The sequence below is a fragment of the Primulina tabacum genome, chromosome 16 (genome assembly GCF_025594145.1).
Source record: "Primulina tabacum isolate GXHZ01 chromosome 16, ASM2559414v2, whole genome shotgun sequence".
NCBI classification, from domain to species: Eukaryota; Viridiplantae; Streptophyta; class Magnoliopsida; order Lamiales; family Gesneriaceae; genus Primulina; species Primulina tabacum.
This window is the reverse complement of record NC_134565.1, coordinates 35,710,590-35,730,170: the sequence shown is the minus strand read 5'-3', so window position 1 is coordinate 35,730,170 and position 19,581 is coordinate 35,710,590. Positions and strand designations below refer to the sequence as shown.

General features: G+C 36.4%; 3 protein-coding genes across 3 annotated transcripts; 1 reads left to right on the top strand and 2 right to left on the bottom strand.

Moving 5' to 3' along the window:
* Positions 1–896: 896 nt before the first annotated feature.
* LOC142528898 (uncharacterized) lies at positions 897–5,178 on the bottom strand. Its single transcript, XM_075634166.1, has 7 exons — positions 4,665–5,178; positions 3,208–3,784; positions 1,943–2,552; positions 1,769–1,869; positions 1,595–1,684; positions 1,365–1,492; positions 897–1,260 (listed from the first exon to the last, which is right to left on the bottom strand). The coding sequence occupies exons 2-7, from the start codon at positions 3,583–3,585 to the stop codon at positions 1,143–1,145; spliced, it is 1,425 nt and encodes a 474-aa protein (XP_075490281.1). The 5' UTR covers positions 3,586–3,784; positions 4,665–5,178; the 3' UTR covers positions 897–1,142.
* An 846-nt stretch (positions 5,179–6,024) lies between these two features.
* On the top strand, positions 6,025–10,163 carry LOC142528897 (DEAD-box ATP-dependent RNA helicase 24). The gene is made up of 5 exons (XM_075634165.1): positions 6,025–6,690; positions 6,865–8,093; positions 8,649–8,688; positions 8,934–9,306; positions 9,942–10,163. Exons 1-5 carry the CDS (start codon positions 6,087–6,089, stop codon positions 9,985–9,987), a joined length of 2,292 nt encoding a protein of 763 aa, XP_075490280.1. The 5' UTR covers positions 6,025–6,086; the 3' UTR covers positions 9,988–10,163.
* A 1,397-nt stretch (positions 10,164–11,560) lies between these two features.
* LOC142529302 (peptidyl-prolyl cis-trans isomerase CYP21-4-like) lies at positions 11,561–15,682 on the bottom strand. Its single transcript, XM_075634806.1, has 9 exons — positions 15,479–15,682; positions 15,125–15,310; positions 14,667–14,706; positions 14,337–14,387; positions 13,887–13,972; positions 13,318–13,455; positions 13,086–13,236; positions 12,336–12,424; positions 11,561–11,960 (listed from the first exon to the last, which is right to left on the bottom strand). The coding sequence occupies exons 2-8, from the start codon at positions 15,274–15,276 to the stop codon at positions 12,338–12,340; spliced, it is 705 nt and encodes a 234-aa protein (XP_075490921.1). The 5' UTR covers positions 15,277–15,310; positions 15,479–15,682; the 3' UTR covers positions 11,561–11,960; positions 12,336–12,337.
* Between the last annotated feature and the right edge of the window lie 3,899 nt (positions 15,683–19,581).

Sequence of the window (19,581 nt, the reverse complement as noted above, 5' to 3'; positions counted from 1 at the left end):
TAGTATAGATATTATAGATATTTCCAGACCAAACATTTGATTTTAACAATAATATTTTTATATGGTACCTAAAATTTTGGTATGATACTTAGTATTTTTTGTATTGTATTTTTTGGGGGCGGGGGCGGCGACGGCTGTGCCCGCCCCCAAAAAATACAATACAAAAAATACTAAGTACCATACCAAAATTTTAGGTACCATATAAAAATATTATTGTTAAAATCAAATGTTCGGTCTGGTTCCAAGGAGGTATTAAAATTAAAAACTATATAAATTATTTTTAATAAAAATGATGGTTTTTAATAATTGTTGGATTGGGATAAAACTATTTAAACACGGATACAATTTTATGCCTAAAAAAATTATGAGTAGATCTCTTTTGAGACAATCTCACGAATCTTTATCTGTAAGACGGATCAACTCTATCGATATTCACAATAAAAAATAATACTCTTAGCATAAAAAGTAATATTTTTTCATAGATGATCAAAATATGAAATCCGTCTCACAAAATACGACCTGTGAAACCGTCTCAAACAAATTTATGTCAAAATTTATAGTACTATATATTTTTCAGTCAACATTTAGTGCTAAATAACATTAAGATATATTTGATACTAAATAAAAATATATACAACATGACGTCAAAGTTATTTCACCACATATTAATTAGAGTCTCGAGAGGCAAACCTCAAAATTAAATAGATAGTGAAGAGTAAACACCTCATACCTCAAAATTTGCTCTAAAATAATCAGCAATAGAATCAAATAGTTTTCAGTCTGAAGTTGAGCCATATATATTTGTTGGTAAATTCGATCCTAACATGTGGGCACCCGAGACGACTCTAAGGTACTATTTCATTCACAAACTAGACTGCGTGGTTGAACTCCGTTAATCAAGGAAAAAATAGAAGTTAATAGCAAGGAGTTTTTAACAATAGGGAAGGTAAAAAGAAAGTTGGCTGTTACTCGGAATATTTCAAGTACTAAAGCTTACCTACCCATTAACTCTTTCCATACACCTTGTTCTCAAGTAAACATGGAAACAATTGATGTGTCACCAAAGCCTCAATACAGTAAAACATGGCATTGAATACTCCAAGAACAACACAATTTCAGCAGGCTTTCTCAGTTGGAGCATTTCAGTTAATCGCCTTGTAGCATTGGAGACTGCAAAGAGGGAGCTTTGACTTAGAATCGCGGTACTTGTAAGGATTGGTACAAGAAGGGCCAGCACACTTCTCACGCGGACCTGGATAGCTGCAACATCAAATGGATTTCCCATCGAGTCATTATGAAAGATAAAATATGAGAAGAGATGCAATGCTTTGGGGTTGTGTGTGAGCGAAAAAAATGACATTTACCTGCTAGGATTGGAGTCAAAAATTTTGGGCAAACCCATGTCAGCGGAAAAAGAAACAGTGGTTCCAGTAGGACCCATGACCCATCTAATGGTGTTCGATGAAAGAAATTGAGCGTTAGCCGCCTTTTCCTGTTTTCGTTTTAAAATTTTAAGAATGCACTTGTATCAGTAGTTAGTAAACTAAATCTCGGAAAAACATTTGAAATGTCAAGTGTCCAGGGTTCAAAATACCTGTGCCAACTCTTCTTGGCGTTTCTTCATTTTCTCTTCTCTCTTCTTCCTACTTGAATCTTGACCGAGTATTTTTCGAATTGCCTCAGCCTACAAATTTAAATTACATTCATCAAACATCCGACCTCTAAATTAAAATAGATAAACAAGATGTTGTATGATGAATAAGTTGACCTCTGATTCACGGGCTGCTTTCTCATTTTGCATTCTACGTCTCTGAGCAGCCTCGACCTTTTTCATTTGTTGCTCGACTTCTGTCAATATCTCCTTTTGCTCTGTACCATGGGAAGTAAGCACAATTCTAACAACAATCCAAATGTAAAAAGAAAGAAGAAAAATTTCACTGACTTCGAGGAGGAGCTGGTGGTAAGCCATTTGGGAATTCAATTTGACCTGCTCTGGATTGAGAAGAAGCATCCTTACTTAAAAGGGCTCGCTGACGAGATGTAAGAGCCAATTCCCTTTTGTTTTCTGCTGGTAACTCTGACGGATCTTTCTTGTGTTTTTTCTTCTTTCCTTCATGCTCTTCAGCAGACAACGGTTCTTCTTCATCCACATAATTCATATCCCCAGAACTCAACTTCCTCATATCTCTACCAGGTTTTCCTACATCTTCCATACTGTCGTACTTCCCAACCTTCCGTTTTTTCCTGGTTGATTCTGTCTCCGAATCCCTGACAACAGTTATTTTCGAAGTCTTGAGTTTCTCGAGGTATCGAATCTCATCATCATCATCATCAAATTCCCCATCCAACATTCGCTTTTTAGGCATCCTTTTGCTTTTACGAACTAAATCTGACTTATCAAGTTGCTTGTCCACACCATCATTCTTTGCCTGCATCCTCCCCATATCCTCTCTATTCAGACTAAATCCACCTTTCGAGAAATCTTTCCATGGAATCCCTTGGAATCCACTTTTCTTATCTATAGGTGAAGAGTGATATTCATCGGAATTTTCCTGAAACAACAAAAATATGCCAATAATGAAAAGTTGGAGGTCTTCATACGGTATATATAGTATGATAAAGCACAATCACCGAATTTTAATGCAGGAGATTCTTCCCATTGAAATACTGAAGCGACTAAGTTACCCCTTCATATCATATGAACTCAAGTCTCACTACGTATGCCTGGCCATGACTTAGTCCCAACATTGACAAAAATAAACGCTTTTCATCTTTATGATCATTATGATCATGATTAGAGGGAAACACAAATAAGCAATCCAACAAAATATTTTATGAATAAAAAAAATTGCAGCTTTCCACTCTTTTCAGGAAAAGTATTGACTCTGAAATAGCATTTAAGTCTTCAATGAGATCAATAACTATTTTATTTTCTCTATGTTGACATCTTGTGCAAATAAACTATATCTACGAAGTATCGATAATTCCATTTATCATAACCTCATGGAATTCTCTCAACACATTTTTGTATAAAAATGTATGAATTCAGCAAGCACTTTTTAATGAATTTGCCTTATTTCCACGTTCATTGCTTAAAGTACTTTTATTAAAGGGTAAAAACAACAAAAGAGCTAAAACAATTTCAAGAGACATGTGTGTACACTAGATTCCCGTGGAAATAATCAAATAAGAAGCATAAATCACAACCTGTGGAATAAAATGCTCTCGTGTTCGAGTGTTGTCTGATGATTGATCGACCTTTGTTGAAGACCTGCTACTAGATGTCCCATTAGAACTGGATTTTGTTTGAATTGTTCTCGTTACACCACCAACTTTCAATTTAACTTTTCTTGGTATGTTCTCACCACCTGTTCCATCCCCAACCACACCACTACTAACAGAGACATTCGATCCTCCGTCAGATCCATTAACTGGCAAGGACCTTGATAAACACTGATTTAAATTGAACATTTTCCCCCCAGAGTTAGAATCGGCAACGTTCTCATCACTCGAGAGCTTACTTGCATCATCTGAATGTGGGGTTGAAAATCTTGGGGATTGCTCAGGGATGAAATGCCGGAGCATCAGATTTAGGCCGTCGTGAGGTTTGGGTTCTCCTTTTTCTAACAGCAACTCCGATACCCTCCATTTGAGGAACCCTAGATTGATCCATCGCAATAAATGATTCCGGTTCTAAAATCACTCTAATACCACTAATTGCACATGTGCCAATTAATTCTTAACCTAGTCGAAAGCATGCAAGCCACGTGTTGCATCAGGGTCTCTGCGAAAATTCAATACAAGATCACACAAAATAAGCATCCCGATAACAACTTTTAATGTGAAACCTAAAGTTAGAACACAATCCGCACGAGTTATGCCAACTGATAAAAGAAACAAACGCACGATTTATACCATGTATAAATAATACAAATGCACATATAGTGCCGGATGGTTATATGAAGCAACAAAACTGGCTAACAGCATTGCAAGTATAGGAGGATAAGCAGGTAAATCAAGACAAAAGCCCAAGCAGGATTAAAGTAAACCAGAGAGACCTCAAAAGGTATAGTCAACAGCATATATAACGCAGAGATTAAAGTAAACCAGAGAGACCTCAAAAGGTATAGTCAACAGTATATATAAGTTGAAAATCCCTCCAAATCCACCCATTGAAAAATCAAAAGCGAGAAACAAAAGAAATAAACTAAAGCACATTAACAAAAACCAAGACAAACATGAGACCGCCATTTAGCATGCATTAAACCATCGGCAAAAAAGCAAAAGCCACAAAAAACTCGCATCAATGCCTTAACTCCATGATAAAACGCAACAAACGATAACCAAAACATCGGGCAAGAGGATACAGCATTAGCAGGAAGCCAAAAAAATCAAAACAAATAATCAAATAGGCCCATGAAAATCCAGCAACCAAAATACCAATACCAATAAATTAAACACGGACCTCCCCACACATCCGCGCAATTTCCCTACATAACTCAAAACATATGCACGTAAAGCAAAATACAAACCAAGGACGCCTAGCATTGAACGGTCAACACAAACCCAAATACCACGACATCCACCAAAAACCCCTAAAATCCCAGTAACACAAACAATTCAATCCAGGGTCAAAACCCACAAAAACAAACCAAACAGATTACCTCCCAAGAAGAGAACCGAAAGCACGCAAAAAAATGCGAGAGAGGGAGAAATAGGAGATCGGAGAAGGTGTAATTGATGGCAAGAAATAATGGGTCCACGGGATAGATAAATAGAAGCAATAATATGTATAGTGGAGAGAGAGAGGAGAAAAATAGTTTTGTTTGGGCGTATGCGCTAGGGTTAGAAGGGATGATAGAGAAAGAGGTGTTGTGAAAAAGAGGGGTCTGGCCACAATAGTAAAGAAGACTCCCGATTTCTTCTCCATTTTTTTCACACCTGTTTGCGTGAAAATTTTCGTGGGCTGTGTGTGTGGTTGCTACGAAAAGGGATTTTTCCCCCTCGGGCCGCCGACTCAGCCCGGTCCCGCCGAGGCGACTCACCTCCCTTCTCCCCCGCTCTTCATCAACACTTGTCTTATCACAATGCTGCAACTGCGCGCAGGATAAGGTGCGCATCGCCCCCCGGCTTATTTTAGTTTACCTCCGCTCCCTCTTGCACGTGCAACTATTCCACTTGGTGCAGCTACTAATATTGGCACTTTGGTCCATCTATATTTTTCAGGTACTTGATTTGGTGTTCTTCATATATATTTCAAAGATAAATTTGGGAATTTCAATAAACTACAAACATAATTTAAATAAAACAAAACAAAAATAACATGTTATATTTTTTGGCTCAAATAAAAATATATTTATCGAACAGATTGGTTGATTCAATTTGCATTCGAGATCTAGCAAGACAAAAGATGTTTTGTTGATTTAATATATGGTTATACAAGACAATACATGTTACATAATATTTGTCTCGTAACATTCTTTTATATGTTGGAGAAAAGACGTTTTGTTGATCCAATTATCTCTCTGATCGTAGAAGAAGATCTTAGATCTATATCACATAGTCTTTAATCTTATAATATATTAGATCGAGCTATCTAACGGACTAACTCCCACTAATTTGTCATTCAATAATAATTTAAATAATTTTTTATTTAAATCAACTTACAACCAACACACAAAATATTAAACGAAAAAATTCAATTTCCGATACTTAGACAATATAATATAATTTGCCGGAAAAAATAATAATCATATTATTCTTATATGTCATTATTATTAATTTTCTTCTTATTTTTTATTATCATTTTATCTTTAATAATAATTTTTTATTCTATTATTTCTTTTATATTTTTAAGTTATTATTATTTGAAAAAAGACAATAAACGTTAAATGCCCCATTCTGCTATATTTTAAAAGTTTAGGGGCTAAACGCATATTTAAAACCCCCAAAATCAGGGATGGAAAGGAAAAAGATAATACTGGACTATGAATATAATTTCCGGATTATAACAAGTCCCTTCACTTATATTTCTCAAAGTATAATAAGTAATAAAATTCCCAAAGTTGGGACTAGGGTTTTAAAGAATGTCCAAACGGAAATTCGGATTCGAAGGCTTCGGCATCAATCGCCAATCCACTTACAACTTCGAGCGATCCCAACCTTCGCAGAGACTCTACGTCCCTCCGTCTTCTCGTGGAAGCGTCGGTGACGATGACGCTGACCTCGACAACATTGATTACGCTGAAGACCGCGACACACCAGACTATGTCGTCACTGACGGTAAAAACGGCTTTCCTGCTGCCGAGGAAGATGAGATTGATCCTCTGGACGCTTTTATGGAAGGATTAAACGAGGAGATGAAGGCGGCACCGCCACCTAAGGCGAAGGAGAAGCTGGATAAGTACAGGGATGACGTGGAGGATGATCCAATGGAGAGTTTTCTGAGTGCGAAGAAGGATTTAGGTCTGCAATTAGCCGCGGATGCGCTTCACGCAGGGTATAATTCGGATGAAGAGGTTTATGCGGCTGCTAAGGCCGTGGATTCCGGGATGGTTGAGTATGATTCTGATGACAATCCTATTATTGTCGACAAGAAGAAGATCGAGCCAATTCCCGAGCTTGATCATAGCTCGATTGATTACGAGCCGTTCAATAAGGATTTCTACGAGGAGAAACCTTCTATCTCAGGTGATCGAATACGACCATGTAATTTGCATATCCTTGAAGATTTAATTCAAATTGAGGATTTTGATGGCAGTGCTTTGATTTGATTAAATAGTATATAGCTAATAAACTGGTTGTACTTTAATGCTTATTAGTTTCACATTTGTTTGGAAAGCGTCTGATTCATAATGTTTTCAGGTATGAGTGAGCAGGATGCTATCGAGTATAAGAAGAGCTTAGCAATACGTGTATCGGGTTTTGATGTTCCACGGCCGGTTAAAACTTTTGACGATTGTGGATTTTCTTTGGAGCTAATGAAAGCCATAGCAAAACAAGCATACGAGAAACCAACACCGATACAGTGTCAAGCTTTACCTATTATGCTCTCTGGAAGAGACGTGATTGGTATAGCAAAAACTGGTTCTGGGAAGACTGCCTCATTCGTGCTTCCCATGATTGTTCATATAATGGATCAACCTGAACTTGAGAAAGAAGAAGGTCCCATTGGAGTAATATGTGCACCCACTAGGGAGTTGGCTCATCAAATATATTTGGAAGCTAAGAAATTTTCCAAAGCTCATCGCATCCGTGTGTCTGCAGTGTATGGGGGAATGTCCAAACTTGAGCAATTCAAGGAGCTAAAAGCGGGATGTGAGATAGTCGTGGCTACTCCAGGAAGATTGATAGATATGATAAAAATGAAGGCTCTGACCATGTTGAGAGCAACATATTTAGTGCTAGATGAGGCTGATAGAATGTTTGACCTTGGTTTTGAGCCACAGATAAGGTCTATAGTAGGTCAAATCAGGCCAGATCGTCAGACAGCACTTTTTTCAGCGACTATGCCTCGGAAAGTTGAAAAACTTGCTCGGGAGATTCTCTCTGATCCTGTTAGAGTCACCGTTGGAGAGGTGGGTATGGCTAACGAGGATATTACCCAAGTTGTGGAAGTAATTCCATCTGATGAGGAGAAGTTTCCATGGATTCTTGAAAAGCTTCCTCGAATGATAGATGAAGGCGATGTTTTGGTTTTTGCTTCGAAAAAGTCCACAGTGGATGAAGTTGAATCAAAACTGGCTCAAGAGGGTTTTAAAGTTGCAGCACTTCATGGTGACAAAGATCAGGCTTCTCGTATGGAGATATTGCAAAAGTTCAAATCTGGAACTTACCATGTTCTTATTGCAACTGATGTTGCTGCTCGTGGTCTTGACATCAAATCGATTAAATCTGTGGTCAATTTTGACATAGCTAAAGACATGGACATGCATGTACATCGTATTGGAAGGACTGGTCGTGCGGGTGACAAAGATGGTACTGCATACACTATTGTTACACAGAAGGAGGCGAGATTTGCTGGTGAACTAGTCAACAGTTTGATAGCTGCGGGTCAGAATGTGTCCATGGAGCTGATGGATCTGGCTATGAAGGTGATTTATCTGTTTGGGTTTCTCTTTTCTTTTTTTATTCATCTGCTTATTAATTAAATTGGTGGAATTCATTTCCACTACAATGTCTTATTTTGATCTTTTTCTTTTTGATACTGATGTCCATACTCCTCAGTCTTTAGTGATATCTGCTCCAGGGTTAGAAAATGGATAACCTTAGTGTCCTATTATTTTCTTAACCCCAGATCCTTGAAATCAAATTGTATCAAATAACCATTTCCACATAACTTATATTTCGATTTAGAAAATCAACAACTGATGAAGTCCTGCAAGTGATTTGTGGGATCTGTAGGACATCACTTGAGAGTCAAGTAAAAGGAGGGTAACAAAGCAAGATGTGGCTATTTTACATTACTTTAGCTTGACTTAGTATCTGATGCATACTTTTCATTTTGATCTCATTATATGGGTTTGAAGCTAGAAGTTCAGAGTCGCTTAACTGTTATATTTATCTTGTCTGAAATATTTTCCTGCCTGTTCCAATATTTGTGTTTTGCTTTTTAATGTTTTAATGACTTTTAATTTGTAAATCATTAGGATGGAAGGTTCAGATCCAAACGTGATGCGCGGAAAGGAGGTATGGATATTTTTTTGTATGATAAATGCATATTAATTTTTTTTCATGTATTAGGATAAGTGGCTCTGGGAGCTTGAGAATGATTGGTCATTTTCCTCGGCAGTATTTGTGCTGGAGTGCACATCATAGCAAATTATCCTGTCAAAATAGAACTATGGATTCTTCTCTTATCATTTTTTGATAAATGCTATTGGAATTCTGAAAACCTGTCATTTCACTTATGTGATTGTTCAACGATTTTGCAGGTGGTAAAAGAGCTAAAGGAAGGGGAGGTGGTGGTAGAGGTGTTCGTGGCGTGGATTTTGGTTTGGGTATTGGGTATAATCCTGAGTCAAACACTACTTCAAATGCTGCTGCTCCTAATCGCTCTACAGCAGTTAATTCACTGAGAACGGGGATGATGGCACAATACAAAAACAATTTTGTTCCGGCTTCATCAAATTCGTCCTCGCAGTTTGGACAAGTCATTAAAAGAACAGTTTTACCTGGGTTTGTATCTGGTGGGACTATTGGTGGTGACATGCACGCTGCACAAATAAATAGTCCGGCAGCTACTGCTCCAGCGTCAGGCAGCATGCAGGGTTCCAGAGGAACTGCAAATGTAAAGCACTCGGAAAGGTGACTTTTCTTAGCTGAATGAATTGAATTTTACTGTTTTCCTGGATGGGTTTCGCACTGACTAATATTAGGCTATGACATTCATGGCTGGAAAATTACTTTTTTGCATTGCCAATTGTTTTCTGTTTCAATTATCCCCCTACGTTCTCTCTTTCTCCACACCCACACACACACACACACCCCCACCCCCCCCCCCCCCCCACCCCCCGCGGGAAAAAAAAAACATACACACACAACCCAACTCTTTTATGCTTTCCCCTCCATTTTCTTTCTTACCGTTCATGTCACTAGAGATGAATCAGTGGGTATAATCTTAGGAGTATTAATGCCATTCTTTGCTCCGATGTCCACATGATTGATCTAATCAAAGACCTGCATTCTCTCAGTGTACATATATATGCTTACAGTATCATTCATTGTAATGACCAAATTTTTACCAGCACAAGTACACGAAAGTGAATGCGTCATATTTAATTTGACCTTCTAATCATGTTATGATTCAATTGCAGCCTTTTTGGATCAAAATGGTTAACAAAACTGGATGAAAAGAAACAGACAGGAATTGTTTTTGTGCCTTATAATTCAGTGTTGCTGTAAATTGATCTTTTGTTGTTTATTTTTTGTTACAATTTCAGAGATAAAACAAGAGATAGACGGAGACCTTCTGGCTGGGATCGCTAGTCCATAGAGGGAATACCTGCTTGTTCACCACATAAATCTTGGGTTAAGTTTCATCTGACAATGTTTATATTTGTATTCATGTGCCTTCCGTATCATAATTTACTGTCTAAATTAATGAATTATCAAATATCAGTTATATGAGGTCTACTAGACAATGATTTATGTTTGGAGGAGTTCATATCAGTAATTAGATTTTGTTGTCCGTCATTTATTGCTAGGTCTAGGTTGCTAGGTTGCCAGATACCCGCAGTTAAATACTTTTTGTTTCTGAAGAATGTGCTCATTAGATATTATAAGGTATAATTTTTTTAACCTGTAAATTGTATAGAAAATAGGTAAATGTGAGTTGATGTTGGCATATATATTACACACATGCATGAAAAATTAATGGTAACATATTCAACTTGACTCGAACTGGTGATATATCGAAAAAACGCATAGGGCCTGAAGGAGAAGTCTGCGCAGCTGCACTAGCATTTTGACATTTTCCCTGTGATTCATCTATAGGAGGGTGAGGAAGTCGATCAAAGATAAGAAAAGACAAACTCTGGACAATGAGAACTTTTTATATAGATCAGAAAGTTAATATACGAATACAAGCTTAAAGTGATGAACATTACAATTTGCTAGCACCATAATATCTTTGCCAGTGTTTTGACTTGTGACAAAGTTCTTGTAGTGGATAAAAGGAATCGTTTATGAACATTTTTAGCACTCTGATATGACAGAATCTGTCTAAGTTTGGGCATTAATTGTATATATTTATCTGGAGTTGCACCAAATTAATGAGAAAAACTTTTCTATAGTGTATCTTAACTCAGAGTCAGAGCTGCAACAAATGAATGGAAAAAATATTTATCAATCTAGTGATAGTGAACACTTGGTTCAGAAGCTAAAAAAGCCACATTTGAGCGAGAAACTGTTTTCCCATCAATAGCATTTGAAATTCTCGTTATTATCTCATGTCGAATATTATATATCAATGTATATACTAGAAAGTTAGATTAAGTAAGCAATATTGTTGAATTGTTTTGGGGCTACCTAACAAGGTATTTGTATAAAAATTTCATTATATTCTTGGATCTCGTTCATTCAATTTTTAGGCCTCGGAGAGTATGTTATGACATTTAAATTCTTGTTTTTACTGTTATAAACAAAAGTTGTAATAGAAGGTAGACGGTAGTACATCGACACTAATTATTGAATATGTTAGCAATAATTAATGATTATTATTGATCTTTTGACTACAGACATTTCACCATTTGAAATATAATGCACGTAGACAATGTGAGATTATGCGTTCATTAAATGATATGATCCTGAGAAACATGACACATCGTGATATATGAAGATAATGCTCATTTTACGATGACATCGCGACGATTTGTACATTCCCAATCGCAGCAGACTACTTTCGGGAGGCTTCTAAACACCGGCAAATATTAGTACAGCAGTTGAGATCGAAGCACGGTCTTGCTTTCTAGTTTGGAATTGGCCTGGAATTTATCAAACTTAGCCCAGGATTGCGTATACTATTTGAAAGAAATGGCAGTCTATGAATTGAACTCGCATGTAAAAATTCTGTTCACTAGATTAATTTTCACAAACATACAACAATTTTGAGTTTCTCGTGTGCATATACATACACAATTACAACCTAAATATTTCTTTTTTAAAGCAATATAAAGTACAACAACTCCCCCAGAAGCTGAACCTCCACGAACTACAAATAAATCAGTTGTTTGTTTGTTTAGTTAATCAACCATTCGGAGGTGGTAATAATCATATAATTAGCGGCAGGAATTTCCCCTCCAGACATAAGAAAATTTGTACCGTCTGCACCATTACAAATTCTCAAGGATCCATATTATCGTACAACACACGAAATAACATCCAGCAAAATGATTTCTATCGGAACATGTAATTGAATCTCAAAACCACCTCACCTGTTCTATACTTCATGTTATGAAGGCCTGCCATGGAATACAAACGAAAAAAGAGAGTGCGTCAGTTGCAAAGCAGATATTCCCCACCAAAAGAAACCGGAAAATGGATCGAAAGATTTGGTGTAGCAAAAACAATGTCAAAGATAAACAAGGATTTAGTTGGTAATGTTGATTAAGGGTGCAAATGAAATTAGCTGACCACAAATATTTGATTCATATCCGAGATCATCAAATTTGAGCCGAACGTGAACATGTTCTAACATTTTTTTTTAAGCAAAATTTAATTCAAAACTCAAATAGTTAAATATCTTTGGCCCAAATTTGGTTCGGTTATGTTCCTTTGCACCCCTAATGCTGATAGGTTAATCATATGATTCAAGGATTATATCAAAAACAGCGTACCGTTACACTGTTTCTTTCAGAGTCACTTCGATGATCCCTATGGGTGTTTTAGGCCGATAATGCTCATCTGTATCTGCTTCTTCGATTTCCTAAAAAACATATAACATAGCGATGCATTTGCTGTCAAACTTCCAAGTTAAAAGCACGAAAGAGTTTTAAACAGACTCATTCCCAACCAAGTGATTAAGTTAGCAACCACGATGATGTGGGTAAAGTAATTAGGAAAACAACAAAATACCCCATTTCACAACAGGTTCTCTTTCACTACAAACTAAATTTACTGAATCATGTGATCAAACGGCCTACTTATCAACTGTCCCAGGTAAAAAATTTCTTCGAAATTTACCAGCTTGCGATTAAACGCGTAAGCACCATTGAGTAAATCTAAAATCATGGGGCTCATAATTAATAACAATATTGCTTGTTAACCTCGCCTTATTGGTTGAATAGCAGATAAATTTTTCAAAGTTAAACTGAGTCTAATTAGTTTAAGAAATGCTTCACTAGGGTACGCAACAGGAAGAGGAAAAAAGAGAGGAAGAAGGAAAATTAAAAAAAGACAGCTTAAAGTACCTTTAAATCGTAGAAATAAAAAGGAAAAGAATTAGCCAGGATATAAAAATGTTCACAAGTTGGGCTTCGAAAGCTTTGGGCCAAAAAAAAAAGACACACAGAAGCTAAACACACAAGTCTGGCCAATACAATTATAATAAATATAAGTACAAGGGCAAAAAAGGTAAATTATTTCACCTGAACAACGTCTTCACCCTTGATAACACGACCAAATACATTAATTTTCTCACTCAGGTCTGGGATTGGTGCTGTCGTAATAAAGAGATCAAATTTGCCACCACCTTGTTTTGTCTTAGAAGTGCCAAGCATAAAAGCTTCATGCTTCATGCTAGATAAAGTATCAAGTCAATAGTCAATGTTTATTCAGATAGTGTCGTCAAAAAATATGTAGATCCAAGGTAAGGCGGACCTGGTATCGAGGTAATTGTAATGCTTTCCCCTTGAAGTCCAATCTTCAGTAGTTCCAGTTCTACTAACATCACCTCCTTGAATGACAAAGTTCTTAATCACACGGTTAAAGAGCATTCCTTTGAAGTGTCCATTCTCACTGCAGATAAAAATGAATGGAGAGACTGCCATAGATGCGGTTTTTATGAAGCTTATCTAGAACTTTCTAAGGGCGGGTGATGGTAAATAAACATCATACAAGACACGAAAGTAGCAATATTAGACTTTGCGACATGCGACAAGCAGAGGTGGCTGCTTGATGCTGAAAAAATAGTTCTAATGTTTGGCAATGGACAAAAGTTGTGGACAAAAAGTTCTCTTTCTTTTTTTTTTCTTTTTTTAACTATAGAAGGGTTGCTCCATATTGATCAGAATACCTTAACCAGCCAATGCAGCAAAACATATTCATCAGCAGAAATTAGAAAAATTTATGTAGGAGGGAGGCGAACCAAACTACAAAATATAAACTACATGAGCCACCTTTCTAAAATATATTGCAATTTATAACGAAAGTAGTTGTGAGGTACATACCAAGAATCAATAAATTTATCAACAACCTCAGGAGAGCCGTCCTTATAAAGTTCCACAGTGATTGAACCTTTTGAGGTATTTATCACCTGCAAGTATCATATTATATCAAAATCCATCATAGAAAAACGATCTAACTGGGTTTCAGAAAGAGAATAGCGGAATTAACAAACAATACATGTAGTGGTTTCTTAATCGACTTAAGTATAATCTGGACGCATTCACATCCAAAAATAAATGCTCAAAGCAGGTTAAAAGCTACAAAGTAAAAGAGGGATGGCATTATGATTTATGATTTATATGCCCTCCAACATCAAATAAACATATAGAAACTGCAAAGTGCAGCGAGAAATGGTTCCCACAGAGGTTTACTGTTACGGGTGTAAATCTCAATGTATCCCATCAAAATATCTAACTCAATAACTCATGAAAGTAAAGATGAAAGAAACTTACAGCATATTTGGGAGTGTCAGGTTTCTTTGACTTGCTAAATGAGCTATCATGCTGCGCAAAGGAAACAGCGAAGATTTAAGAAAATGAAGAGTAAAGCAGTGAAGAGAAGTCATGGATGATGAAGGTCTGCATCTAGTACATCATTGAAACTTACTTGTAGGTTTTTAGCAAAAAGGGAAAAAAACGTTAAGTGGGAATATTAAGAACATCAACGCGGTAGGACAATTAAGAACTCAATAAATAGTGGAAAATATAGAGAAAACAAAATTGAAGTGCAAAAGCTGTGATAAGATGAAATAGAGCTACAAAAATCACAATGAGCTAGCGCACCTCCAAACCGGATACCAGTTCTTCACTTGAAAAGTTTGACCTATGAACAATGTAAAGATTGCATAAGGACATGTGCTTCACAGTTCCCACCACTGAATTAGCTCATAAATGTGCAAACAATACCAATCTTGAACTTAATTACACCCCATTTACAACATACATGAGCGACTTAAGAGCAAACTCATTCCCACAAATAGAGAAACAAGGGGAGTGTGATACATTTGATGTGCAGTGAAAGAAGACTGAATTCTCCACAATATCAATTTTCATAAACAAATCATGCCAAAGAGACCAACATATCACAATCATTTTTCACCTCAAACCGCTAGAGGCATCTCAGATCTATATACTCCAGCTTAGTTAACCAACTCTCAATATTTATTCAGCAAACCAGCAATCAAGTATCAACACAAACAAAATCCCATTAATTCAAGAAGAATAAATGAATCAGACCATACCTTCTAGTCCAATGTCTGTAGGAAGAGAAAATAAAAAAAGCTGTGACAACGACGATAAGGAAGTAAATTGCAATGGTAACCACACTTATTCGGCTCGGCGCCTTCTTCTTTTTACTCTGTATTAAAAGAGCTTGGGGTTTGATTTTCCCCATTATACTTTGAAACAACACCAATCCTTTCTAATCTCTGCAAAATAAACTAATTCATCAACAAACCGAATAACCACCATATTTCTCTGATTTCAGCAAACAGTCTCACCCCGATTAACAAACAAATCGAGAGAGGAAACAAGCATCAGGTCAATAACTAGAAATCACGAGCATACAAATGAATAAACAAAAAGATAAAATATACCTTATCCTGATTTATCCTAGAGCCAAAGTCAATCCACGAGGAGGAGCGATCACTGCAAATACAATCAGCGCCGAATTTCGCAGTCAGAAATGCTAAATTGTTTGTATGAAAATTCGAATTTTGTGGGGAAAAAAGGGAAATTACGGTATTTACAGCCAGCCACCGCGTGATGTTATTGGGCCCGGGCTTAATGGGAAGAAACGACGCCGTGTAAATGGTGTTTGAATTTATTGTCGTCCTCATTGACTTTTCAAACGAGAATGACTGAATGGTAATTACAAATTGCCGTGTTGGAAACCGCATTGCATCGAAGCGAATTCTCCATGCCGGCATGCCCTAACCCAAATTAACGAGAATTTTACAAAATTAGAATACGTAAGACTTAGGATGTAAGGCGAAATAATATATCAATAATCCTGTCACATGCAGTGAATTTCTACTAAATCATATAAATAAATTCAATATAATTTTTAAAAAAATTATGAGCAATAGAACGTAGGCAAAAACTTATGTGAGACGGTCTCATGAGTCGTATTTTGTGAGACAGATCGCTTATTTGGGTCATCAATGAAAAAATATTACTTTTTATACTAAGAATATTACTTTTTATGTGAATATCAGTATGGTTGACATGTCTCACATATAAAGATTCGGAGATCGTCTCACAAAAGACTTACCGTAGAATATATTGAGATCTTTGGTGGATTGCATGATTTTGTACGAGAAAATGAGATGGACGGTCATTGAGATGAATGATTTATGGATTGTGGAGAACAAATGGGAAACAATTTTTTAAAAAATAAAATGAAGGGAGTACAAAATCAAAGTAGGGTGAGGTTGTATTTTGTCGATGGATTTTACGATCGATTCAATAAATATTAAAATTGTAGTTTGTGATCTAATTAACGCAAAAAATCTTATGAAAGCGTCACAAGTCAGTTTTGTGGACATATCCCCGACCTAACTTATGAAAATATTATTTTTCATTATATATAGATTTGATAGACACACCTAACATTAATATTCAATTAAATTGTTCCTTGTGTGTAATTCAATCACAATGTGATACGAAATTATCAAATTCAACCTAGTATTGGTGTTTTCTCTATCATTCTCTCTCAGAGATGTTTTATAGCTACATGGTTTTATTTGAAATATGACGCGATATTCGAATTCTAAAATAATACATGCATCACTTGACCTAGTTGCACCATTTGTCCAAAAAATGAGATATATATCAAGTTTGAGACAATGTGAACCCCATCAGCCATCCCAATACGAAAAGAAAAAAGAGAGAAGTTTGAAATAATATGTTTTACTAGCATGGAATTCAAAGACCCCTATTAAACAACTGCACAAAAAAAGATAATCACATGCAAAAATAACTTCCGATCAAGAACTCCAATTCTATCCGAGTTTTATATGACATTCAGATGTTTAGCGGTCTATTGTTTTTCCCCAACATACAATTATCTTTTGGTTATATGACAAAGTCGAGCTGCTCACTCATTGCGGACTTCCATTCCCGGAGGACATACACTATGTTTTTTGCTCTGCGCTTTCTACTTAGTCCATTGACCACCTTTTCTTTCATTGTCATTTAGTATGCTCGTTTGGTTCAGCATTCGGTCTCGACTCTACATGATTCATTCAATGACTAGTATCAGTGCTGTTTTCAAGTGGTTCAAGAAATTTTATCGAAGACGCAATGCTATTAACATGACTAGGATGTTTGTCTTTGCGTCTACTGTGTCTGAAATTTGGATAACCCAAAATAGGAAGATTTTTTTTATGCCGAAGTCCTTTCAGTTGAGGTTTGGTTTCACAATATCAAGATCTCGGACCGCAGATGTCTCCATGAATTTATTTTTATCGATCAACAAGAAAAAAAGGTACTAAATGCAATATTCAATGAAAAAACCCATCTAACCATATATTTATGTATCACAATTATAATTTTTTTAAATGTAATATTATTCATTGTGTATATTTACGAGGGTCGGTTAAAAAAGTAGGAGTGAGATAGAAAGTATTTAAAAAATAAGGACTCTGACTTTTTTTTTAAGAAACAAGGAGTTGACTTTTGATTATTACATTAACTGCAATTAAACTTTTAACTTAATTAATTCTCCCCTTCTTTTTCTTCTTTGTCGACACATATCTTCCCCCAATTAAAATTTACGAGTCTGTTTCCCCAAATCGAGATATGTCGACCCAAAACCAATGTAGTCGACCATGATCGACCCAATGTATTGGGGCTGTCATTGGATCGTGTAAGGACCGTGTATCGTATTATCGTAAATCCTATGTTGATTATCGATAATTCATGAAATTGTCATGTGATTATGTATATGATGTATATCATGACAATGAAAGTGAGAAAATAGGTGGTGAGGATGAAAGATTGTATTAGAAATTGATTTGTATTTGAAACATGTGATGAACCGCAACAGAAAAGTGACACATGTTACGGTTTTTAGCATAATTAACAGAGTATTGGTCCAAATGACATGAGGCCAATTTCATTGGAAAGATAATACATAATACTAAAACTTTCATGTTTTGAGTTTTGTCCAAATCCGTCTGGAAATTTGGGCAAAATCATCCCGAAGTGTATCGTGTGCGTTGTAGTTCCTACAATGACACAGTTTGGGAGAATGAGCATAACTCTCGCATCCGATATCCAAATTGAGTGAGGTCAGTGACAAATGAAAGCCAAGACATAGATCTAAAACTTTCCTGTTTACCATTTTTGCTAATTCGAAACCTAAAATAGCGTTTCGGACAGAGCAAGGCGCGCACCCGCGCAGAACTGCGCGTGCGGGCAGAACTATGCGCGCATATGCGCGAATGCTTCTGTAGCACACGTTATAAAGCTGATAAGAATGAATTTTGTCTGTATTTTCTTTATCCCTTGCTGAAGCTTCGAGAGAGAAAGAGGGAATTCGATTTCTTTCGTACGAAATCACCTCGAAACGTTGTCCAAACTTGAAACAAATTATATATTCGGAATCCTCGCGTCGAGAGCTTCCTTTTGAGGTAACTTTCTTCTAGTTTCAGTACCTTTAAATATGAAAGTGCTGAAATAGCATGTATTTGAAGTCGAGATTCCTATATGTGGTAGAATAACCGACAAGAAACTAAGTTTTGAAGTCGGAATTGAATTATGATATGATTTGATATGAATTTTTGAAGTTTCAAATGATATTTGAAACTCATATTAATGATTTTGGATTATGTTATTGATTGGAATGAGTATGTTATTGATGTAGATAAAGTATTATACCGATATCTTCAGGCTACATCAACTGGAAACGAAGAATTGAGGTATGTTGCGATCGGGTAACATACGACAGGTATCTGTATTATATGATATATGTTGGATTGATTTGATTGATTGGAATGAGAATACATGTCTATATGCCTTATTTGTTGAGTTTATGTGGCATACATGACATTGTGATTGGAATATCGATGTATAAAATAAATGTTTTGTTAACACACATCGTTTGATGCATACATCGATACATGACATGCATGTTGAGCTATGATCCTTGGATACCCTGATATGATTTGATTCTGAGGTTTGTGAATACAATGTTATGTTTGGTATTATATGACCCTTAAAACATAGACATTTGTGGCCCTGACGATTGATATGAGATTTGGGATTTGATGGCGCTTTGTCGACGCTATCATACGAGTATCCTTTATTGAGGCCGGTGTGCCAGCTCGAGCATTGATTTGATAGCGATTCGTTTGATTCTGACATGTGCTCAGTGGATGAGAATTTGACCTGATACCTCCACGACATACATGCATACCATATATCATTGTTTAGATACTTGTGGTATATATGATGGTTGTTCCATACAGAGCTTTGCTCACTCCCAAGGGGGGCTGTTGTTGTCTTTGTGTGTGGACAATGGCAGGTACTCCAGGATATCAGGAGACCGGAGATGGTATTTCTGGAGGGAGTCACAGTTTGAGTTGAGGTTTATATTTTGTTCCCAGTATATATGTATATGTATTTATATACCGGGGCATGTCCCGAGGATATGAGTTGTTTGTATATGATTGATTTTGATTATGTGTAGGCATGT